This window comes from Notothenia rossii (assembly GCF_949606895.1).
Source record: "Notothenia rossii genome assembly, chromosome: 6".
Lineage (NCBI taxonomy): Eukaryota > Metazoa > Chordata > Actinopteri > Perciformes > Nototheniidae > Notothenia > Notothenia rossii.
In genome coordinates this window covers 4498880-4525263 of record NC_136909.1, presented here as the reverse complement: position 1 = coordinate 4525263, position 26384 = coordinate 4498880, and the positions used below count along the sequence as shown (strand labels likewise).

Here is a 26384-nt window from a genome sequence, read left to right as displayed (position 1 = left end):
ATGTCATTGTTAGCTAATGAATGTTTCCATGCTGAACAACGGCAACATGACAACGTTTTCATTGGTCCCTCTTCTTTAGAGAAGACCAGGAAATGATGGATACACGGATCGTGTTCAAATCAATAGGCACGCAATGACTCTAAATAATAATGATCACGCCACCAAACACACATTCAGACTAAAGGAACCAGCCTGTTTGGAAAATGAGAGAAGTAGAAAGTACAGGTATTTGAGTTCAACATGTAAGAAGTAGAAAGTACAGGTATTTGAGTTCAACATGTGAGAAGTAGAAAGTTCAGGTATTTGTGTTCAACATGTAAGAAGTAGAAAGTACAGGTATTTGAGTTCAACATTTGAGAAGTAGAAAGTACAGGTATTTGTGTTCAACATGTAAGAAGTAGAAAGTTCAGGTATTTGAGTTCAACATGTAAGAAGTAGAAAGTACAGGTATTTGTGTTCAACATGTGAGAAGTAGAAAGTTCAGGTATTTGTGTTCAACATGTAAGAAGTAGAAAGTACAGGTATTTGAGTTCAACATGTAAGAAGTAGAAAGTACAGGTATTTGAGTTCAACATGTAAGAAGTAGAAAGTACAGGTATTTGGGTTCAACATGTAAGAAGTAGAATGTACAGGTATTTGTGTTCAACATGTAAGAAGTAGAAAGTACAGGTATTTGTGTTCAACATGTAAGAAGTAGAAAGTACAGGTATTTGAGTTCAACATGTAAGAAGTAGAAAGTACAGGTATTTGAGTTCAACATGTAAGAAGTAGAAAGTACAGGTATTTGAGTTCAACATGTAAGAAGTAGAAAGTACAGGTATTTGAGTTCAACATGTAAGAAGTAGAAAGTACAGGTATTTGGGTTCAACATGTAAGAAGTAGAATGTACAGGTATTTGTGTTCAACATGTAAGAAGTAGAAAGTACAGGTATTTGTGTTCAACATGTAAGAAGTAGAAAGTACAGGTATTTGTGTTCAACATGTAAGAAGTAGAAAGTACAGGTATTTGAGTTCAACATGTAAGAAGTCAAAGTAATAAGTAGTGGAGTAAAGTACTGATACCAGAAAGATATACTTAAGTACAGTAACAAAGTATTTGTACTCCACTACTTCCCACCTCTGAACAACACACACATCCAGTATCCACACACTCCCTCAGGATATCGCCGAGAAAGTTCTTCAACAATATCCAAACACTTGAGTACAAAAAAAGCCTTGGAAGAAGAACCGTAGACACGTTTAGATCTACGAAGAAAATGGGAGACGTCCGCCGTGTGCAGTGATTTTATTAAAGCTTCCTCACATCAAACAGATACCTGCTCCTCTAGAAACTTTGCTAAGGACAGCCGTGAGACTGAAGCGAGTTGTTGGCTGGATAACCAACGTCATTTGCTAAAAAATCATATCTCTGTGCTCTGAGGAGAGCTGAGGAGAACTGAAGAGAACTGAGGAGAACTGAGGAGGCAGGTGGAAACTATCCTTCGTCACTTCTCTCTCCATTAAGCAGTTTCTTCATCCATTGTTAAAGATGGCCGCTTTAAGTAGGAGCACGGTGCTACGCTGCATACTAAATGTGTCTTTAGTGCAACGTCCAACATGCATATTAACGTCCTGTTAAGGTCATTTCCGTGGCAGTGGCCATCATTGATTCAAAGATAATGCCAGGCCTTTAAATCCATTGTTCCTGCTCCCTCTAACTCTGAAATATTGATGTAAAAAGTAACAAAACGAAGTTTCTCTTCCTGGTCCAGGGGCTCATTAGCGTTTCATTCAAGAAGACGGAGAAAAAGTTGCTCTTTGTATCACGATTAAAGACGGGACCGCTAGACCTCCGATCCAATAACCGTCCAATCAATTTCACCGGTAATTGAAATAATTAAATATGACAGTTTCTGCATTTAGCCAATTATTTTCAAATCTAGCACGGACACAGCGTTTAATCCTGTTACGTGTGCGCAGGTTAATAGGGGGTGTTTATATACTCATGTGTGTGATGTGTGTGTGTGTGTGTGTGTGTGTGTGTGTGTGTGTGTGTGTGTGTGTGTCGGAGACCCCTTGACTCCAGGGATAATCTGCTTCTCCCTCTGCGGCCATGCAGACGAGACTCATGGGTCTTTTTCTTGGTCATTAACTACAATTATGTTAATCCCACTAAATACGCGAAGCCCTGGAGCTTTCATCAGAGTAGGAATGACCACACACACACACACACACACACACACACACACACACACACACACACACACACACACACACACACACACACACACACACACACACACACACACCCCCCACACCCGCACACACACATACTGACACACACACACACACACACACACACACACACACACACACACACACACACACACACACACACACACACACACACATACTGACACACACATACTGACACACACACACACACACACACACACACACACCCCCCACACAAGCACACACACATACTGACACACACACACACACACACACACACACACACACACACACACACACACCCCCCACACAAGCACACACACATACTGACACACACACACACACACACACACACACACACACACACACACACACACACACACACACACACACACACATACTGACACACACACACACACACACACACACACACACACACACACACACACACACACACACACACACACACACACACATACACACACACACACACACACACACACACATGCACACTCCCCCCTTTTTGTTCTCTCTCTCCTCCCTGCAAAGGTGCACCTGATCTCAGCTAATCACCGTTTAAAGATCTCCTATCAGGCTATTTTTAGGCATATATTATGGGTCTCAGATATATACAAATATATGAAAATATGTCTATGATGTGTTTTGCTCACATCATGCATTTTAGAATCCCTCATATCCCTCCAGCCCTGTTGGAGAAAAGCTGATTTTGGGTCTAAGGCTTGAAAACAAAAAAACAAAAAGGACGGGGAGCTTGTGCATAATTCCACCGGCAGAAACTCAGCTAAATGCTGCCGTGATTAAACTCCATATCATGTTCCAAACCACTTCAAGGATTATCTCTGAAACAGTCTGGAGCTCAAACTCTTTTTCTCTCTCAGGTTTACCACAAGGTGAGTTCCTTTTGATTTCCTGCTTCTTTACACTCTCTCCAGTACAGGTTAGCTCTGAGTGTGAGCGATGCTAATGTAAACACAGACCAGTAATTCCAAAACACGTCAGGCATTGTATCTGATAGCAACGTTTCTGATAGGGCCGTGGGTCCACATTTCCGATATTGAGTCATATCGGACTCAAATCTGGATCAGCTCCATTGTACCTATGTTTTTAGAGATTTCTGTCACCTGACTATGCAGCAGTCAGTTATCTGTCGTTACGATTTAACATGTCCTGGGTCCTACGCCGGTGGTGTGGCTGACCCAGGCTTACTTCGTTTTTCTGTTCGTATTGGCAAGTCCTCCAGATTGCTATCATTTAAGTTAGTGTGCTTTAAAAATGCTCACAACATCTTGTGGTTGTTTTAAACTCTAACGTTTTAAATCTATGCTGTGGCTCACAATGTGTTGTTTTAATGCTGTGGCCGTAACAATAACTAACTAACATTACACATATCTTTAGCTACATAAAATAAAAAAACAACACTTCAGATTAACTGTTGTCTGTCTTGACTCCGATGTGAAACTCCCATGTTAATAATTAAGGGATATGGCTAAAGTTATTAATGCAATACGTCTTCCGCTCTCAACATGTCTACAACCCGGAGATTGTGTACTGTCCACGAGCCTCGTTATTTCCACGAGGTGTCAGATGGAGTTTTCTTTTGAATGAAACCGTCAAGAGTCCCTGTCCCTGATCACTCAACAGTTATTAATGTACAAAGCAAAACCAGTGAAAGACATTCAGTGGCTTTTCCAGTTACTGCTTTAAGAGAGAAAGGAAATTGAAACAACGGTACACATGCTTCAGTTGTAATGCTCGCTTTATTTTTGATTTGATTTCATCTTTACGAGGCAGTGTCTTGGATATTAAAATGTAGTTCTCAAAAGAAACATTAACAAGAACACAAACAGAACAGCAGAAGAAAGAGGGATTGAAAAACGGTTGCAAGAATCGATAAAGACAGAGAATAACGAGGAGTCCGACGCGGCATCCACAGGTGCAGCAAATCAACCACCCACCCACACACACACACACACACACACACACACACACACACACACACACACACACACACACACACACACACACACACACTCCTGAAACGAGGTGTAACCAGGGAAACAAATTGAAAACACCTGTGGATGAGCCCAGCAGTCCCTACATACTAATAGAGGATTTGCTATATAATTACATCGCTGAAGCCTTTGTTTTCTGGCAGTAAGACAAACAGGTCGAATTTACACAACCAGGAAATCCTGCACAGGCATCAACCAACCTGTGGCTTTAGATGAATCTACAATCGACAAGTAAACAGTGTTCTCTGAGATGTAACCCACTATCTGGAATTAGCTGTCCTTCAGCTGCAGAACCTGCATTTCTTTTGTGCATAATTCTGCAGAAAGGTCACTGCCTGGCAAAATGACGGCGCCGTCCACTTTCAGGGGAAAACAAAGAATGGGCGCCAGGAGGGAAACACATAGATTATCATGCCTAAAAGCTGCTGTGTCCTGTATTGCTCGACAATAAACACAAATCATCCAAAGGGAAGATTTTCTATACTTAGCAAAAAAGACCCTAAAAGCAAATATCTGTGGAGGACAGAGACCCGGTCAATGAATGACTTTACGTCTGTGGGAAACACCCAATCAGAGCTGAACCGTGACGCTAATTCTCGTTAATCCTCACCGTTGACTGTTGTATTGTCGGTTTAGAAGCTCACTTGGACCCGAGTTCAAATTCGTAACACGCACACTTCTATTGGCTAGCGCTCCAACACATTGTACGTGATAGGCTAAGGGGCGGGACATCTGTAAGAGGTTGACCAATCACAACAGAGCAGGCCAGCTAACCAATCAGAGCAGACTTGGCTCTGGTTTCAGACAGAGGGTGAAAAGAGGTGCTGCAGCACAGACAGTATGAGAAGAATAAAGAGCTTTTTGAACATTAAAGCGTGGAGACATGTAGAGACACTACATACTGATATACACCTGAACATCAGGAGAGGACTCTTTAAAGTAGAGACACTACATACTGATATACACCTGAACATCAGCAGGAGAGGACTCTTTAAAGTAGAGACAATACATACTGATATACATCTGAACATCAGCAGGAGAGGACTCTTTAAAGTAGAGACACTACATACTGATATACACCTGAACATCAGCAGGAGAGGACTCTTTAAAGTAGAGACACTACATACTGATATACACCTGAACATCAGCAGGAGAGGACTCTTTAAAGTAGAGACAATACATACTGATATACACCTGGACATCAGCAGGAGAGGACTCTTTAAAGTAGAGACACTACATACTGATATACACCTGAACATCAGCAGGAGAGGACTCTTTAAAGTAGAGACACTACATACTGATATACACCTGAACATCAGCAGGAGAGGACTCTTTAAAGTAGAGACACTACATACTGATATACACCTGAACATCAGCAGGAGAGGACTCTTTAAAGTGGAGACACTACATACTGATATACACCTGAACACCAGCAGGAGAGGACTCTTTAAAGTAGAGACACTACATACTGATATAGACCTGAACATCAGCAGGAGAGGACTCTTTAAAGTAGAGACACTACATACTGATATACACCTGAACATCAGCAAGAGAGGACTCTTTAAAGTAGAGACACTACATACTGATATACACCTGAACATCAGCAGGAGAGGACTCTTTAAAGTAGAGACACTACATACTGATATACACCTGAACATCAGCAGGAGAGGACTCTTTAAAGTAGAGACACTACATACTGATATACACCTGAACATCAGCAGGAGGGGACTCTTTAAAGTAGAGACACTACATACTGATATACACCTGAACATCCGCAGGAGAGGACTCTTTAAAGTAGAGACACTACATACTGATATACACCTGAACATCAGCAGGAGAGGACTCTTTAAAGTAGAGACACTACATACTGATATACACCTGAACATCCGCAGGAGAGGACTCTTTAAAGTAGAGACACTACATACTGATATACACCTGAACATCAGCAGGAGAGGACTCTTTAAAGTAGAGACACTACATACTGATACAGGTCAAATATCCTCTGCTTGTGTTAACCAGAAACCTTTTTAGCATCCTAAACTCAACCAATAAAAATAATCCCACTGACTTCGAGACGTGGGAACAGGAAGTGCGAAATTGCTGACTCTTTACTGGTGTTTAGGACATTCTTGCAACTAAACCATGTTATACATCAACAGCACTCTCAAGAAGCAAGTATTGACGCTACATTTCTTTCCAGAGTTCGGTTGAATTTCAACGACAGACTCAATTTGTTTGAGATGTGTGACACAGTTTTGATCAGAGTAGCCGTAGCAGCTTTAATGGAGACAGCCAGGTAATATATCAGTAACACCTGCGCCCTTTTCCTTTTCCTTCCACATGAGCAGAGAAACGCAGTAATCTTGTCTTCAATTAACTGAGTCAAGCGTTCAGCCTCACCGGTGCAATGACACTTTATAAAGTGTTAACTGGAGCCAACGCAAGGTCACAAAGATAACGTTTACCAAAAGGCAGAGGAAAACGGAAGCTGCTGCAATCCAATTACCAGCTGGAGTGTGATTTATATGCACACAAAAGTGAACATGGGAGTGATGGAGGAAGAATTGAAAGTGCATTTCTGTGTATGTCTACTGTAGATGTGTTTCTGAACATTTAACAGGATAGAAAACACACTGCACCATGTCTTTTACGAGTCTTCTGAGTAGAGGCAATGTTAGGCAAACATCACAAATGTTATCTTCCATTGGGCTCCTTTTTCACAGAGGGTGAAAAGAGGTGCTGCAGCACTGGCAGGATGAAAAAGAAAAAGAGCTTCTTGAACATTAAAGCATGGAGACATTTCACGGTAGAGACACTACATATTAATACGAACCTGAAGATCAGAAGAATATGTTCATTTTAAGTCATTTACAGTGGGGCAGAAAAAAAAATTAAGTCAGCCACCAATTGTGCAAGTTCTCCCCCTTAAAAAGATGAGAGGGGCCTGTAATTGTCATCCTAGGTATACCTCAACTATGAGAAACAGAATTGGGGGAAAGAATCCAGGAAATCACATCGTCTGATTTTTAAAGAATTTATTTGCAAATGATGGTGAAAATAAGTATTTGGTCAATAACAAAAGTTCATCTCAATACTTTGTTATACCCTTTGTTGGCAATGACAGAGGTCAAACGTTGTCTGTAAGTCTTCACAAGGTTTTCACACTGTTGCTGGTATTTTGGCCCATTCCTCCATGCAGATCTCCTCTAGAGCAGTGATGTTTTGGGGCTGTCGCTGGGCAACACGGACTTTCAACTCCCTCCAAAGATTTTCTATGGGGTTGAGATCTGGAGACTGGCTAGGCCACTTCAGGACCTTGAAATGCCTCTTTCGAAGCCACTCCTTCGTTGCCCGGGCGGTGTGTTTGGGATCATTGTCATGCTGAAAGACCCAGCCACGTTTCATCTTCAATGCCCTTGCTGATGGAAGGAGGTTGCCACTCAAAATCTCACGATACATGGCCCCATTCATTCTTTCCTTTACACGGATCAGTCGTCCTGGTCCCTTTGCAGAAAAACAGCCCCAAAGCATGATGTTTCCACCCCCATGTTTCACAGTAGGTGTTCTTTGGATGCAACTCAGCATTCTTTCTCCTCCAAACACGTCTAGTTGAGTTTTTACCTAAAAGTTCTATTTTGGTTTCATCTGACCATATGACATTCTCCCAATCCTCTTCTGGATCGTCTAAATGCTCTCTAGCAAACTGCAGACGGGCCGTGACATGTCCTGGCTTAAGCAGGGGGACACATATGGCACTGCAGGATTTGAGTCCATGGCGGGTCTCTCATAGTTGAGGTATACCTAGGATGAAAATGACAGGCCTCTCTCATCTTTATAAGTGTGAGAACTTGCACAATTGGTGGCTGACTAAATACTTACTGTATGTGCGTTGTTATTAATAGGCTAATGGTGTGTTTTTTGGGGTTGGATGGACTTGAACTGGATGAAACTAAACACCTCCCACACAAACATCCTCTCTGTTCCACATGTGGCTTGTTGGCGCCCCATATCTTCCTGTGGTGCTTTAAAATAAGCCTGTTTTTCATGAAAGGGACGTAGCTAATTTTAAAACCGTTCACATAACAAATCCAGAAATACCTCATTCACACCAACGGTGTTTCAGGGCCGGTTCGGAGCTGGAGCTTGAAAAGCACCGGGTTTTCCTCTTCACACCGCAGCGGAGCAGCCTCTTAGCTCCGGAATCCGGTTCATTTCGAGCACCAAAAAATTGTCCGGCTAGAGCAAAAGCACCGCATACGTCACGCTTACGTCGAGGCGGGGGCAGGGGCGGGATCAACTCCTGAACAACAACAAAAAGCCTGCGTTTTATCCAGTTTGTACACAACGATGGAGAGACTTAACAAGCAGCAGTGGTCCACTGAAGAGACCAGCTACCTACTGGGAATCTGGTCTTCTGAAGAGCTACAGAGGAAGCTGGAGCACAATCGGCCATTGCTGTTGTTGTCGGTGTCAGCTGTGAGGGGTTTCCGCGCGATTTGGCTTTATGAGGCAAAACGGTTACGTCATGACGCAAAGATGACGCAATGACGCAGCACCAGTCGGACTCTGGGCGGTGTGAAAAGAGCCGGAGCTAAACCGAAGAACCGGTTCTGAACCTGAAAAGCTCTAGCACGGAGCTTGAACCGGAGTTGCGTTGGTGTGAATGAGTTATAAGAGAAGGGGTTACCAGCCTTAAGACGGAGGGGAAATTGAGGGTTTGTTAAAATAGCAAGCTATAAAGCCCAAAGATTACTATGACTGGGACATCAGCATCTCCATCCTTGGCTCTCATCCTGTGTTATTTTCCCACTTGCTATGAAATCGTCAGCCGTGTCAGTGTGACTCGCCAGAATCGCGCTCTGGGTAAAGATGTTTGCTGCAGAGATCGAGAGGAGCGACAGTGCTGCACTATTGCCTTCTAAAACAAAACAAAAACAGCGAAAATATGTCACAGTGACGACAGATGCCGTGTCCATGTAAATTACGTATGCATTCTTCCTCCAGACAGTGATCTATGAGAGTTTAAATCATGCAGAGAGTTGATGGATTACAGGTCCGGCTGATTTGCATGATTAAAGTGGCTTCGGAGGCAGAAACATGGAGGAGAATAGACCTGCTGGAATATTGGGTTTACATGAGTGCTCATCATCATTGGTTTGCTATGAAGTGTACGACACATTGATTTTGCTAAACATGCTTTTGGTTTGGATGCGTAAATGACAAAGAGATGTGAGTGACTAGTTACTGGTAGAAATAACAAGGGATGCGGGAACTGTCCATGTTAAGTCAATATGTTTATGAGGCTAATAAGTACGGAGGACAACTTGTGGAAATGCATTACGGCCAAACACATTTCAATTAGGATGTGTACGCTCCGCAGCTTCAGAAAGGATGCAGATATAGAAATACAATTGTTCCACATGAAGAAACATCTTCAGCAACTTGACAACACATGCAGCTTTTAGAGAACATTCAGCAACTTGAGGAGACATGCGCAGCTTTTACTAAAAGCTGCAGAAACCAAACGCTGTAAATACAAAACGCTGAAGAAGCTCAAATACAACGGAGACCAGGGGACACTAAAGAGTGACGCACACAGCTGGGAGACCAGGGGACACTAAAGAGTGACGCACACAGCTGGGAGACCAGGGGACACTAAAGAGTGACGCACACAGCTGGGAGACCAGGGGACACTAAAAGGTGACGCACACAGCTGGGAGACCAGGGGGACGCTAAAGAGTGACACACACAGCTGGGAGACCAGGGGACACTAAAGAGTGGCACACACAGCTGGGAGACCAGGGGACACTAAAGTGTGACGCACACAGCTGGGAGACCAGGGGACACTAAAAAGTGACGCACACAGCTGGGAGACCAGGGGACTCTAAAGAGTGACGCACACAGCTGGGAGACCAGGGGACACTAAAGAGTGACGCACACAACTGGGAGACCAGGGGACGCTAAAGACTGACGCACACAGCTGGGAGACCAGGGGACTCTAAAGAGTGACGCACACAGCTGGGAGACCAGGGGACACTAAAAGGTGACGCACACAGCTGGGAGACCAGGTGACACTAAAAGGTGACGCACACAGCTGGGAGACCAGGGGACACTAAAAGGTGACGCACACAGCTGGGAGACCAGGGGACACTAAAAAGTGACGCACACAGCTGGGAGACCAGGGGACTCTAAAGAGTGACGCACACAGCTGGTATACCAGGGGACGCTAAAGAGTGACGCACACAGCTGGGAGACCAGGGGACACTAAAGAGTGATGCACACAGCTGGGAGACCAGGGGACACTAAAGAGTGACGCACACAGCTGGGAGACCAGGGGACACTAAAGAGTGGCAAACACAGCTGGGAGACCAGGGGACACTAAAGAGTGACGCACACAGCTGGGAGACCAGGGGACACTAAAGAGTGACGCACACAGCTGGGAGACCAGGGGACACTAAAAGGTGACGCACACAGCTGGGAGACCAGGGGGACGCTAAAGAGTGACGCACACAGCTGGGAGACCAGGGGACGCTAAAGAGTGACGCACACAGCTGGGAGACCAGGGGACTCTAAAGAGTGACGCACACAGCTGGGAGACCAGGGGACGCTAAAGAGTGACGCACACAGCTGGGAGACCAGGGGACGCTAAAGAGTGACGCACACAGCTGGGACGGAGTGCTTGGTGACGTTCAGGACTATAAAGCTGAACAACTGTCGCTTTATAATCCTGTGTGCGTATCGTAGTGTTTTGAGCCATTTCTATTTGCAGCACTTTTAGTAAATGCTGCAAATGTTTCCTCAAATTGATGAAGACGTTTCTCCATTTGCACGTGTTTTGGCACATTTGCGTTTTTGTGCATTGTTTCTTAAAGTGCAGCGTGTTTCTCCTGAAGTGTTTCAGGACGTTGTTTTCACCTGTCGGCCATCATAGGCATGAAATGCTTGTGAATATCCAGATATTTGAGGAACAATTTCCTGCAGAGAGTTGGATGAACAGATCAATATTCCTCTGAAGTCTGTATAATAATTAACTGTAGATGGATTATAGTCATGCCGAGGGGATCCCTGACAGAGTTCCCCCCCCCTCCCGCCTTTCCTCCCCTGATGGATGAAGCTTTTGGGAATAGACGCTGCACTTCGTCACCTCGCTGTCATACGAGTTAAATCAATAAACTCTCTTTCAACCGAGGCCACAGGCAGCTCACTACGACGGATTACACTCAGCATGTTGTTTTAATTCCTGCTGCCTCTTCCCCTCCCCAACATGCTTCAAATGTCTCCATTTATTGGCAGTAACTGTGTGTGAGCATTTCAAATTGAAACCCAGCAAATAGGAGTGGATAAGCTCATAACATGTACAGTGTGAGCGGGTTGTGATAGGGGGAAAGCATGCATAATTATATTGCACCTGCTTATTTAAACCTGCGGGTGTTTGTATCAGTATGCATAATTAATTAATGGATGTGTGTGTGTGTGTGTGTGTGTGTGTTAGTGTGTGTGTGTGTGTGTGTGTGTGTGTGTGTGTGTGTGTGTGTGTGTGTGTGTGTGTGTGTGTGTGTGTGTGTGTGTGTGTGTGTGTGTGTGTGTGTGTGTGTGTGTGTGTGTGTGTGTGTGTGTGTGTGGAGGACGGGCAGCTGCTCCTTTGACTTTGCCTGCCAGCAGAGGCCGAAGAATACTGGAAGAAACAAGACGCCTCACCGAACGTTGTTTTACCGCCACTGAGCTCAGAGCATGTCGCATGAAGCCCAATTTAGTGGAGAGAGTGAGATTACAGAGGACAAGGTGTTCTCGCTCTTTCATTACCCGTGTGTGTGTGTGTGTGTGTGTGTGTGTGTGTGTGTGTGTCTAACAATGTTATGTGTAGGTGTTGTTGTATTTATTTTTCTTATGACAAGCAAATATTCTCTAAAGGATAAAAAGATGAGAACAATCCTCCAGAAAAAATGTGCACTTATTGCAAGTCTGTTCTGCTTTTCATGTTGGTTTTTTTGGGCTAGGTTTACTGTTTACAATAATTCACTAGTTTGTGAACGTTTTGAAGCTTGAAGTTTGACATTTCAGCTTGTCATTTTGTTTTTTTCCGGAGCCAGAAATGACCACATTTGGACGAAAGTGTGCAACTATAGGAAATGGCGAGGCCTGGTCCCATTAGCATAGCAACCGTTAGCATAGCAAACTAGCAAACTAGCAAGGTTAAAGTGAATCCATAATTATCAGGATTAATTGGGATGCTAATTTAGCTGTCATTTCATGGTGATTGAAATATTTAAGCGTTTTGTGAAATGTGTGTTTTTGAAATGTTGTTTTTTAACACAATGTTGTGTTTTGACCTTCAGGGCCACCGTACATTTAGCTGGAAACTGTCTAGCGACACTGGCCATGCTTTGCCTGTTGACCTGCAACAGTTATCCAGTGCATTCAAAAAACAAACAAAAAAAAATCATCTATTAATACTGTCCTATGAGACCCCCACCCACTAATTCCCACTGAAGACGAGGTGAGGACGTCCGGAAAGAGAGACATTTGGGAACTTACCCGGGATCAGCTTTAATCAGACGTGTCGCTTACAGCTACATGTTTGTAATGTGATGCAGAAATTAAGCTCTGTATGCAAATCACACACTGTTTTAAGAGGATCTCTGGCACGATTATGTTTTTATATGATTTTGTGGGGTTATGCAGTTGGTATTGTACGGTGGCCCTGAAGGTCAAAACACAAAAACACTTCAACAAACAACAAAACTAAAAAACATTTGTATTTCTTTTTTATGTTTTTTTAAATGTTATGTTTTGACCTTCAGAGCCACCAAACACCAAAACCTCTAATTTAGTGTTTTGAGAAATGTGTTTTTGTTTTTTGAAATGTAGTGTTTTGGTCATCAGGGCCACCGTACAAATACTGGCGAATTAAAGGTGGGGTAGGTAATTCACTTCAGAAACACTTTTTCTTTATATTCCATGGAAGGCTCTTAACATCCCGATAACAATGAATATATTAAATGCTTTGACAATAAATACATAAAAAAATGTCATCTGTGGAAGCCGTGGCGCTGTAAAAAGCACGACCAATCATCTGAGCCGGCTAAAGTAACTGGATGGCCTACCTGCCTGTCAGCCTTCCATCTGTGCACAAACTTATCTCGTGCCCTCATTGGTCATGTGCGCGTTCGTGTGTGTTGGAGGAGGGGCTCTGTAAGGAAGTCTGAAGGAAGGGGCAGATTTTTTTCGGTTGTGTACTTTCAAATTCTAGCGCACTCGAGCTGGTTGCTCCATTCTTACCTACCCTAACTTTAAGTTTCTTATGATTGTATTCTATTTGTTTATATTTTAGTGTTTTGTGAACTGTTCAGATTTCTTTTTTATTGTTGTTGTGTTTTGTTAAACGTTTTTTTAAATGTAATGTTTTGAACCATTAGGTCCACCGTACAATTACCAACTTAAAACCCAGCCAATTACATTTTTTGTGATTTTCTTTTTGCCATGTTTTAATGTTTTGTAAAGTCTCTTGATTTTTGAATTGTTGTTTTGTTTTTGTTGTGTTTTGACCTTCAGGGTCACCGTATCTTTGGCTGGAGACTGTCTGGCAGCACTGGGCTCTGTTTTTTCTGTGCTGGCCTGCAACAGTTCTCCACGAGTGCCTTCATAAACAGTGTGAATTAGTAAGTGAGGTCTCATAGGACCGTATAAATAGATGAATGCAAAACACCAGACTGGCAATTAGACGGGAAGTTGACATCGCCCGGAAACAGAAGCATGTGGGATCTGACCCGGGGCCAGCGTTAATCAGATGTGTCGTTTCAGGCCTCGGCGGCTGAGTGACTCCTGCTTTCTCACTGCGCTGCTGTCACTATTGCAGTTTCATTAAAAAAAGTAATGAGTGCAGCTGAGAGCCTGAATGAACAATGAGCTGCGCTGCTCATAACAAACTGCATTACCAAGGAGAAAAGTGGCAAGGGCTGTAAAAAAAGGTAAAGCAGCTAAAGCATGCAGGAAGCAGCGTGAAGGGTACTAAGTATATTTACTGATGTATTGTACTTGAGTGCACAATGAAGGTACTTGTACTTTACTTGAGTAATTTAGTTTTTACGCAATTGTCTACTTCCTAACATTTCCAAGAAAAATGGTGTCCTTAAAAAAAATATATCTTATTTGAAAGTGCATTTTGCAGATTATACTTACATACTTTTACCTAAATGGCCCATATTCTCCCCATGTTAAGGTGTATCAGTATTTCGTGTCTCTACTTTAAAGAGTCCTCTCCTGCTGATGTTCAGGTGTATATCAGTATGTAGTGTCTCTACTTTAAAGAGTCCTCTCCTGCTGATGTTCAGGTGTATATTAGTATGTAGTGTCTCTACTTTAAAGAGTCCTCTCCTGCTGATGTTCAGGTGTATATCAGTATGTAGTGTCTCTACTTTAAAGAGTCCTCTCCTGCTGATGTTCAGGTGTATATCAGTATGTAGTGTCTCTACTTTAAAGAGTCCTCTCCTGCTGATGTTCAGGTGTATATCAGTATGTAGTGTCTCTACTTTAAAGAGTCCTCTCCTGCTGATGTTCAGGTGTATATCAGTATGTAGTGTCTCTACTTTAAAGAGTCCTCTCCTGCTGATGTTCAGGTGTATATCAGTATGTAGTGTCTCTACTTTAAAGAGTCCTCTCCTGCTGATGTTCAGGTGTATATCAGTATGTAGTGTCTCTACTTTAAAGAGTCCTCTCCTGCTGATGTTCAGGTGTATATCAGTATGTAGTGTCTCTACTTTAAAGAGTCCTCTCCTGCTGATGTTCAGGTGTATATCAGTATGTAGTGTCTCTACTTTAAAGAGTCCTCTCCTGCTGATGTTCAGGTGTATATCAGTATGTAGTGTCTCTACATGTCTCCATGCTCTAATGTTCAAAAAGCTCTTTATTGTTCTCATACTGCCTGTGCTGCAGCACTTCCTGTCACCCTCTGTCTGAAACCAGAGCCCAGTCTGCTCTGATTGGTTAGCTGGCCGACCATGTTCAAAAACCTTTTCAATGCAGGACTTTTACTTAGAGTCCTTCTACAGTGTGGTATAAGTATTTTTCTCTTCAGTAAACAATATAACTTCTCCCTCCACCTCTGCTTGTTTGTGTATCTGTACCTCTGTGTGTGTGAGGCGCAGATATGCCGGTGGGATTACAAAAAGACAATTGGGAGAAATTGGAGTTACTAAAGTGTGAATAAATCACCTGCAGGCGTGTGTGAGGCGTCCTGTGTTTCAGAGCAAGCTTCAGAAGTTAGAGCAGCACAGCGAGGTTTCAACGTGTGCCACGGGAAGATTAACACCACCATGTGCAAACTTCCTCTCCTCCTCTTTGATCGTAGGGCGGATGAAATTGCTTCACCATCAGTGGTAGACATTTTGCTATTTCCTTCTGCAAAAGCAATGCAGTGACTCACATAATGATTAGTGACTGGTGTGAAAGGTCTTTGGATCTATTGATGTTTCTTTTGATATCTGGGGGAAAGGTGATGGCATTTCGCTCTCAATCAGGAACTACTCGTATACAGTGGAGTCCTAAAACTAGGGACGGGAATCACCAGGCTCCCCACGATACGATACTATCACGATACTTAAGCCACGATATGATGGTATTGCGATTCTACGATATGCTAAGCATTGCGTTACGATATCTTGTGATATTGCAAATCACATGGCTCATATGTGCGTCTTCCCTTCCTGGTTAAAACATGTATTTGCAATATGAATAGTTTATGTGAATAACCCAATTTGTGTTCTTTTAACCTGAAAAGGAGATGGCATTGTTTCTGTTACTTTCATTGCAATTGTATACGCGTCTATAACTTCCTGTTTTATATAGACATGCTTTGATTTAGAAGGTGACTTTGCGCTATGAGCAGGAAGTTACTGTTCCCAAAGCAAAGGCGGAGAAAAAGAACGGAGACAAAGTCCAGATATTAACGGAGATATCAACATTTAAATACGGCGAAATCAAAAGATAAAGTTTACATTTAAATGTTAGCAAGAGGCACAAGGTTAGTGTTAACTGTAATTGAAACATGTGCTTTGAGTCTTAATTCGTTTATATACTGTATTATAACTTTGCTAACTATTTGAAGTTCACTTGTTTAATGGTATTCTAAAATAATGCTTAATAATTGTTGTTGTTTTGTGTCTTTGTGTAGCTCTTACGTTGGTTTTTGTAGTTTTCAATAAATTCGAAATCATCAGTCAAGTGTACGGCCATCTTTCGGACGGATTTGCTACACATATCATGAAATATCGATACTTGGCGTCCGTGTATCGATACAGTATCGTGATACTATGCTGTATCGATTATTTCCCCCACCCCTACCTATAACCCTGAAAAATATCAGCATTTTAGCACTTCACTTCCTGTCTCCTCGTCTCGAAATCAATGGTTTCCTGAATGTGTTTTTGGCTGTGAAACAAGCTGGGGAGATTTGTTTTGTTTACTCTTGTATGTGAGGCTTTTCAATGCAGCTGTCTTAAACAGGATTATCTTGTAAAAGAGAATTTGAATTTATAAAGGAAATACTCTGAGTTAAGTGAAGGTTAATTACATACACATTTTAAGGAAGATTGCCGGCCGTTTAAGCACATTTTCCTAGTGGCCACACGTTGGTACTACACTCACCTTTCTTGTCTGTGACGTCATTTGGGCCCAGAAATACTTTTTCCCATTGACTTACATTGGGCAAAGAGACATCTGTACATCAACTTTTTCTTTAGTTTAAATAAATTACTTGACACTTTTATAACTACATATTATATATATTATATATTATTTCTGATTTAATATTCAATTCTCTACACACTTAATGTAAATAATATCCTGCTTTATATTGTGTTAACTGAAAATTGGCCCTTTAATAGTGTTTTGTTGTGAGAGTTGATAGATTCTTTTATCGTCAGGGTCTGCTGTATATTTTCAACTTTTTAATGCTGTTTTATTTCTATTTTGAGATGTTTATATTCTACAATTGTTTATCTCTACTCTTTAATTTCTACTTATGTGCAATGTAGGCTGCTGCAACGCAAAATATAAATACATTTGAGATCAATAAAGTACATTCTTGCTAATCCTGTAGCCCTTATTGAAATCATTAGGGTCTGAACGTTGTAACATGGGTTAAAAGCTGAGTCCAGATGTTCTCTCTCCATTCCTTCGACCGGGACAGTAGTGGAAATCGAAGGAAGAGCTTTAAGAAAACTAAAGTGCGCTCTCTGGACCCTGATACGGAATTTTTTTAATTTACACTCCCAATTTTGTTCTTCATGCTCCACTGAGTAACTCTCACACCAGGCCCAGAGCTCCAACACTGCGTTGGAACACGTTATACATACAATAAATCTTTTAAACATGGTGCCAAACCTCTACAGAGTTTTAAATTGTCAACATAGAGTGGAGGTAACGACACGTTGTGTAATAACTCACCCAAAACATATAAATCACATGCATTTAGTCATAAATAGCACTCTATATGCAATAAAGGCTGCCCCATATTGTAATAAATTAAACACCATATGTGACAAAATATTATATTTAGCAAGAAATGGAGAATTGATAAAACATTAAATATATATTTTTACCAGGGACGGACATAATTCGATTTCAGAACTCATGGAAAATCCTAATTTATCAGTCAGGAATTTTTGAAAAATGTGCAAAAATGTTGTCATTATGATTTTGAATTGTCTTTATATGAAGTACGTTTGTATGCATTTCATTTGTATACACTGTACATGTGCATATCCTTGATATTCAACTTGTTATGAGTTCATAGGCACCATAAACAGCAGATTTCTTATTAAACTACATATTCATAATCATGTTTGAGCAAATGGGACTACTGTTATTTCCCCCTAAAATATAATGGAATATGTAAAACCAGCAGAAGTGCCATTTTCCCAAAGAATAAATCTTGCATGATGAGAAGAACTCAGTTCAGAAGCGGCTCCAAACGAGGGAAATATCTGTGATGTCTGGATATTAAGTGCCTCCCTTCGAGACCCAAACACATGATGTATAATTTGAGTATTGTGCGGCGCTAACAGCTTCTGAGATGCTTCTCGTAAACGGCCCATCTGAGAGAAGCACATAGAAATAAATCACAGCAACACAGGTTTTACTGCGTGTAGGAAAACAACCTCAATCTACGGAACATCACAACACAGAGGGAGAGAGAGAGCTATTGACGACCAGACTGAGACCCTGCATGACTCTGAAACACTCAGTATGCTTCAGGACTAAAACTGTCCATTAGACATGAAGACATTTAGACATTTAAATTCCCTGCAGCACTCTGTAAATATGTCGCTTCACATAAAGGCCTAACAATATAAAATCAGCTCTACATGAGGCTACATTTCATTTAGGGAGGCTTGCAAAGAAAGCTGGCTAGATTTCAAGCTAAATTTGAATAAATAATGCACGTATACACGGGGTTAGGGTTTCAAACACTCTGTTGTGTTTTGATGACAAAAGATTCAATGTCGGAGGAAGTTTAACCCTGTCTGTTGGAAACCTACCTAAAATGTTTTATGGTCTTATTTTAACAATGTGGTCACGTCCCCTGGTCTCCCAGCTGTGTGCGTCACTCTTTATTGTCCCCTGGTCTCCCAGCTGTGTGCATCACTCTTTAGTGTCCCCTGGTCTCCCAGCTGTGTGCGTCACTCTTTATTGTCCCCTGGTCTCCCAGCTGTATGCGTGACTTTTTAGTGTCCCTTGGTCTCCCAGCTGTGTGCGTCACTCTTTAGTGTCCCCTGGTCTCCCAGCTGTGTGTGTCTCTCTTTAGTGTCCCCTGGCCTCCCAACTGTGTGTGTCACTCTTTAGTGTCCCCTGGTCTCCCAGCTGTGTGCGTCACTCTTTATTGTACCCTGGTCTCCCAGCTGTGTGCGTGACTTTTTAGTGTCCTTTGGTCTCCCAGCTGTGTGCGTCACTCTTTAGTGTCCCCTGGTCTCCCAGCTTTGTACGTGACTTTTTAGTGTCCCCTGGTCTCCCAGCTGTGTGCGTCACTCTTTAGCGTCCCCTGGTCTCCCAGCTGTGTGTGTCACTCTTTAGCGTCCCCTGGTCTCCCAGCTGTGTGCGTCACTCTTTATTGTCCCCTGGCCTCCCAGCTGTGTGCGTCACTCTTTAGTGTCCCCTGGTCTCCCAGCTGTGTGCGTCACTCTTTAGCGTCCCCTGGTCTCCCAGCTGTGTGCGTCACTCTTTAGTGTCCCCTGGTCTCCCAGCTGTGTGCGTCACTCTTTATTGTCCCCTGGCCTCCCAGCTGTGTGCGTCACTCTTTAGTGTCCCCTGGCCTCCCAGCTGTGTGCGTCACTCTTTAGTGTCCCCTGGTCTCCCAGCTTTGTACGTGACTTTTTAGTGTCCCCTGGTCTCCCAGCTGTGTGCGTCACTCTTTAGTGTCCCCTGGCCTCCCAGCTGTGTGCGTCACTCTTTAGTGTCCCCTGGCCTCCCAGCTGTGTGCGTCACTCTTTAGTGTCCCCTGGTCTCCCAGCTGTGTGCGTCACTCTTTAGTGTCCCCTGGTCTCCCAGCTGTGTGCGTCACTCTTTAGCGTCCCCTGGTCTCCCAGCTGTGTGTGTCACTCTTTAGTGTCCCCTGGTCTCCCAGCTGTGTGCGTCACTCTTTATTGTCCCCTGGCCTCCCAGCTGTGTGCGTCACTCTTTAGTGTCCCCTGGTCTCCCAGCTGTGTGCGTCACTCTTTAGCGTCCCCTGGTCTCCCAGCTGTTTGCATCACTTTTTAGTGTCTGGAGTTATATTTACCCACTGACGTCAATGTGGAATCAAGCTTGCTGACTTTAAGGATGGGGTCTGAACCAGTGGAGTTGCATCGGGGAAAAGTCGATTAATGTTTTTATTTCTATGTGTTTCCATGTGTTCATCCAGGACCACATGGGAAATAACTGTTCTTAACGCTCCTCAGTAAGAATCTCCTCATGGATTTGTCGGTCGTGATATTCCTTTGACTTGATTTAAAATGCCGAAATTACTCTCCATGTTTTTTTTGTGTTCGTGTTTTTATGTCTTGAAATGTTTTGCACCTGCTTCATCTATAGCTGTAGCAGCAGAATTATAATTAAATGGTGTTCCATTCAAATGTAATTGCTCTTTTTAGCCTGTTCTATCCGCCTGCTTTCAGTAACTCCCCCGTGATGTGCCATCAATTTATTCTCGGAGAAGCCTCCGTGCTTTCTGCAGCTCTCGCTCATTTTACACCAAACACAAACAACATCCTCCTCAGTAATTAACGGCGTTCATAAAGTACATTTACTCAAGTACTGTACTCACCATTTTGAGGTACTTGTACTTTTCCTCCACTACATGTATTTAATACCTTTAGTTACTTCACAGATCTGGATGAATGATGTGAAATCTAACCAAGTGTTAAATCAGACTTTAGTTCCACCTGGAGTAAATCCACCAGCTACCCTGCAGTATACAAAGTCATTCAAACTAGCTGCACCTTTACCAGCTTTGAGAACACTTTCATGATCAATCATTATAAAACATATCATATATATTATTCTGAAATGGACCAATCTGCACAATGACTACTTTTACTGTCGCTACTTTCACTATATTTTGATGAGAATACTTTTCTACTTTTACTTGAGGAACATTTTGAATGCAGGACTTTTACTGAAACAGAGTATTCCTACACTCTGGTACTTCTACTTTTACTCAAGTACAAGACCTGAGTACTTCTACTTTTACTCAAGTCCAAGATCTGAGTACTTCTACTTTTACTCAAGTACAAGATCTGAGTACTTCTACTTTTACTCAAGAACAAGATCTGAGTACTTCTACTTTTACTCAAGTACAAGATCTGAGTACTTCTACTTTTACTCAAGTACAAGATCTGAGTACTTCTACTTTTACTCAAGTACAAGATCTGAGTACTTCTACTTTTACTCAAGTACAAGATCTGAGTACTTCTACTTTAACTCAAGAACAAGATCTGAGTACTTCTACTTTAACTCAAGTACAAGATCTGAGTACTTCTACTTTTACTCAAGTACAAGATCTGAGTACTTCTACTTTAACTCAAGAACAAGATCTGAGTACTTCTACTTTTACTCAAGAACAAGATCTGAGTACTTCTACTTTTACTCAAGTACAAGATCTGAGTACTTCTACTTTTACTCAAGTACAAGATCTGAGTACTTCTACTTTTACTCAAGTACAAGATCTGAGTACTTCTACTTTAACTCAAGAACAAGATCTGAGTACTTCTACTTTTACTCAAGAACAAGATCTGAGTACTTCTACTTTTACTCAAGTACAAGATCTGAGTACTTCTACTTTAACTCAAGTACAAGATCTGAGTACTTCTACTTTTACTCAAGAACAAGATCTGAGTACTTCTACTTTTACTCAAGAACAAGATCTGAGTACTTCTACTTTTACTCAAGAACAAGATCTGATTACTTCTACTTTTACTCAAGAACAAGATCTGAGTACTTGAAGTACCTCTGATTCTGGTGGAAATATTTCATAGAAATTCAAGTGAAGAGATTTTCTTTGAATAGTGAATAAGCTTTCCTCCGCAGAATAGGATCCAAACATTACAAAGTCACATGTTCACGACAAGAGTGTGAAAGTCTGAACGAACAGTGTGTGTGAAGAGTGTGGTTGGGTGAACAAGGAGACGTTGAAACACCTGCGTCCTTGAGAGTGCTATCCAGTGCAAACACAACTTCCTATTTGATAACACAGAGCTACACTTCACACGCTGCATATTAAAATATAATGTTGTATTATATAATAATAATAATAATAATAAACTTGATTTATATAGCACCTTTTCATGCTTGACTCAGCCCAAAGTGCTTTACAGAGGACAGTAAATGACAAGAACAAATGAGGAACATAATTAAAAACAAGGTATAACCAAACAGAGTTCTATCACTGAACTAAACAATAGAACATGAACGACTAAAGCTTCTCTCTATTGCAGTAAATCGTTTAATATTAAACATCACACTCACATCTTTTTGAAGTCGAGCAGGCTGTACTCGGGCCAGTCGATGTAGCAGACCACGCGGTCGGGCAGCTGGTCCGTGTTGGAGTAGTAGTACTGAGGGAGGGCCAGCAGCAGAGCGAGGACCCAGATCACCCCCACCACCACCTTGGTCTCAGTGGAGGACATGCGCTGCTGCAGGGGGTGGATGATGGCCATGTACCTGCAGGGGGGGGGGGGGGGGGGAGATGTTAGGATGCAGAGGAACACCTGAGGAGGGATTAGTGGAAGGGTCTTGAAGGTAATGGATACGGAGCGTAATGGGTCAGGGGGCTGCAATATTCCACTCAAAGACACATCAACCAGGAAGATTCAAGATTTCTAAATTCAAGATTCAAATGTTTTATCGTCACAAAGCTACCGTGTAGAAATGGCAATTAAATTCTTCTGACCTGAGCTCCTCCAACATATATGATGAAATACAAAAATACATATAAAAAATAGTGCAAGAAGTCTATATTCACGTACATAGAATATGATATGTACAATAATTAAAAACGGTTTATTGCGGTGATAACTATTTGCTGTGCTAGTGGATCACCGGAGCTGTTAGATCAGGGGTGGCCAACCATTCAGAGGTTAAGAGCCACATTTTGTCTATGTTACTGCAAAGAGCCACATCGAACACACAGTCACTGATACCGCTTGTTTCAGTGTTTTGTTTTCTGGAGACAAGATTTCAACCACGTCACTGATGCATTTTTGTGGCATCGGGATATATATTTTTTAAATCCTCTGAAGCAGAGAGAGGAGCTGTGGATTATTGTTATTGATTAATGCTTAATGTTTCTTAGGGTCAAAAACACTAAACTCACAACTTAAAATGAAGGCGTTTAGTTTATTTAATAAAAGAGCACATGTTCAATGTGAAAAGTGACAGTACTGTAGTTATAGATTATTTGCAATTTTTTGCTATATATATATATATTTAAAAAAAAATTATATATATTATTTAAACACCTTGAATTTCAGGGGGGGGGCGCGGGGCTCAGTTGGCGGAGCGCAGCGCCCCTCCAAGACAATGGTAGGGGAAACACTGGATAATGTTTAATCAACGATAGGTTTCCCACCCCCCAAAGGTGATTGGTTCACTGCATCGCAGGTATTATTGTGATTGGCTCTTGGGCCACATCAAAATTAGACGCGCTGTCATCCTCTCATACTGACACCTGACACCACACATACACACGTAGGGAGAGCCGGGACGAAAGTAACAGAGCGATTTTATCCGAGCCCAAACAACTTTTAGCGGCCAAATTAAGTCAGAATTATCAGCATTCGATACTTAACAGACCTAATAAATATCAGGTTTAACTGTCAGGAGTAGTGTTGTCACGATACCAACATTTTGGTTTCAATACCAAGTCAAGAATTCCGATTCTTTTTCGAAACAGTCTTACATTTAATTATTGTGCTTTATTTCACACCAGAACCAGAACTATAACACAAACTTTTAAACAATGAGAACAATAAATAAAATAAATGACAAGAATTCGTATTAAATACAATTAAAACATTTCTTATAGACAGGCCTCGTGGTGTCCGTAGGCTTGCCCTCACTGTCAGAGATATAGCTAAAATACATCAAAATGTCGCTTCTGGCGTCTTTTTTGTCAACAAGCCGAGGCGCAGCAGCAGTTGCACTCCCACTTGCAGCCATGCTTCTCCTTTTCTCACATGCTCTGGTAGCTAGCGCGTGCACGAGAGAGGGGAGAGACTTAGAGCGTGCTTGAAAGGGGCGGGACTGTAGGCACGGCTGCAGTGCAGGGGGTGGAAGCAGAGCGCTGAACACACACGGCTCTTATTAAAACAGCGCTTTCTCACCGGAGTACTTTCCCCCGTCATTCTAAAAGTACCATACTAATGAAACGGAGGAATAGTAACGTTTTTAAGGGCAGGGTATCGCGGTATACATTTCAAGTATTGGTACACCGTGCAACACTAGTCAGGACAGAGTCAGTGTCTCTCCCCCAAACTCACACATATAAAATTCAATATGAACTGAAGAGCCGCATGAAACTAGGCAAAGAGCCGCATGCGGCTCGAGAGCCGCGGGTTGACCACCCCTGTGTTAGATTAACATTAACATGCTTATTGTAGTTGTAAGTGCAATGCCTTGCGGCCTGTAGCACCATCCTTGATGAAGCATATGTGTGGGCAGGAAAGGAGTGAGCAGAGAGTAGAGTAGTTGTCGATGTTTGTTCTGTTTTCTGTGAATATCTGCCTCACCCTCTCAGACTTACAATTGCGCGCGCTACTAAAGACACGTGTTACCATGGAAACCAAACAATGGTGTAGCTATATATTAAGGTCCGAGTGGAAACAGTCCTGAGTAAATCAGATTTTGTCAGAAATCGGGAGAAATGCGGGAGAAATATGACCCCGGGAGGAAACCGGGAGAGGGCAATGAAATCGGGAGTCTCCCGCGAAAATCGGGAGGCTTGACAAGTATGAGTGTACTACGTCATCGAGTGGCGCCGAAGGACTGTTTGAATGCATGTTAAATGCCCAGCATTCAGCGCCACTCGATGACGTAGTACGCTTGAAATAGTGGCTCTGCAGCAAATCAAATCAAATCAAGTTTTATTTCTATAGCACATTTATAAACAATTTTTGGTCGAGCCAAAGTGCTGTACATATAATAAAAATAGACCCTCTGTCCTTAGACCCTCTGTCCTTAGACCCTCTGTCCTTAGATCCTCTGTCATTAGACCCTCTGTCCTTAGACCCTCTGTCCTTAGATCCTCTGTCATTAGACCCTCTGTCCTTAGATCCTCTGTCATTAGACCCTCTGTCCTTAGACCCTCTGTCCTTAGACCCTCTGTCCTTAGACCCTCTGTCCTTAGATCCTCTGTCCTTAGATCCTCTGTCATTAGACCCTCTGTCCTTAGACTCTCTGTCCTTAGACCCTCTGTCCTTAGACCCTCTGTCCTTAGACTCTCTGTTCTTAGACCCTCTGTCCTTAGACCCTCTGTCCTTAGACTCTCTGTCCTTAGACCCTCTGTCCTTAGATCCTTTGTCCTGAAAAGCGTCATACAATGGAAAAAGACTTTCACATCTGCGGTAAACACACACACACACACACACACACACACACACACACACACACACACACACACACACACACACACACACACACACACACACACACACACACACACACACACACACACACACACACACACACACACACACACACACCTGAAAACTTTCAATTAAATCTACTTCTTAGGTCGTATTAAGCTTCCAGAAACGTGTGCTCTCGGGAGTGAAAGAGACAACGGAGGAACATTACAAAGAGTGATATGAAGTTAGAATCAAGCGTTAATGTAATCATATCGCAGTGTTCTAATCAGAGAGAGAGCATGAGGAACTTAATGCGACCCGAACGTCATTACATTAAATTGGTTTCCTGGATTTGGCTCAGAGGAGAGAAATGATGGTTCTTCACCTCTGGTCTTTTTATTTGTACCTTCTGAAAATACTTTTTTGTTAATAATTTAGTTTTTGGGAGAAGGGGTGGGATTAAATAAGTGTAAACTTCTTCCCACCCCTTTTCAGATGTGTTAATTAAGTAGAGTCATATTTTTGTATGTCGATTTGACACTGCTTATTTTTTGTATTGCATAATAATTCTCATTTTAAATGTTTGTATTATTGTTTTACACATTCAAAATAAATCAAATCGAATCAAATCAAAATCAAACCCATTAACATTGGTGTTTAATCTGAACCAATCAATAACCTGTAAGCTATTTTTAACAGAATCAGAATCAAGTTTATTACGCTTTGGTATCTGGTGGTGCTAAAAATAAACAATCTAATCCTCACTGTAAATAAAGAAATAAGTTGCAAAGTAGATAAAAAAATAAATATATAAGGATAATAAAAAACAAGTATTTTTAGGAAACAATCTAGCATTGAAAAGGGATGCTAAAAACAAGTATTTACACCTAAATAATCTTTAACCTGTTGAACCCCATCCCTGTTGTTCAGGCCTCAGGCTCGAAAATGACATTCCCAGAACAAATGACCATAACTTCACTTCTAAAAGGGTTAAATTAATAATCTTTGTTCTCAAGGCAATGATAAACCTGTGAGTTCATTT

At 42.1% G+C, this 26384-nt stretch overlaps 1 protein-coding gene across 1 annotated transcript in view; it reads right to left on the bottom strand.

Annotated features, from left to right (window-relative positions):
• The window catches only part of tacr1a (tachykinin receptor 1a), a 77049-nt gene that overhangs the window by 8157 nt on the left and 42508 nt on the right, over positions 1-26384 (bottom strand). Inside the window, exon 2 of the mRNA XM_079689075.1 lies at positions 22245-22439. Within this exon, the coding sequence (XP_079545201.1) occupies positions 22245-22439 (195 nt within the window). The remainder of the gene's footprint in view (positions 1-22244; positions 22440-26384) is intronic.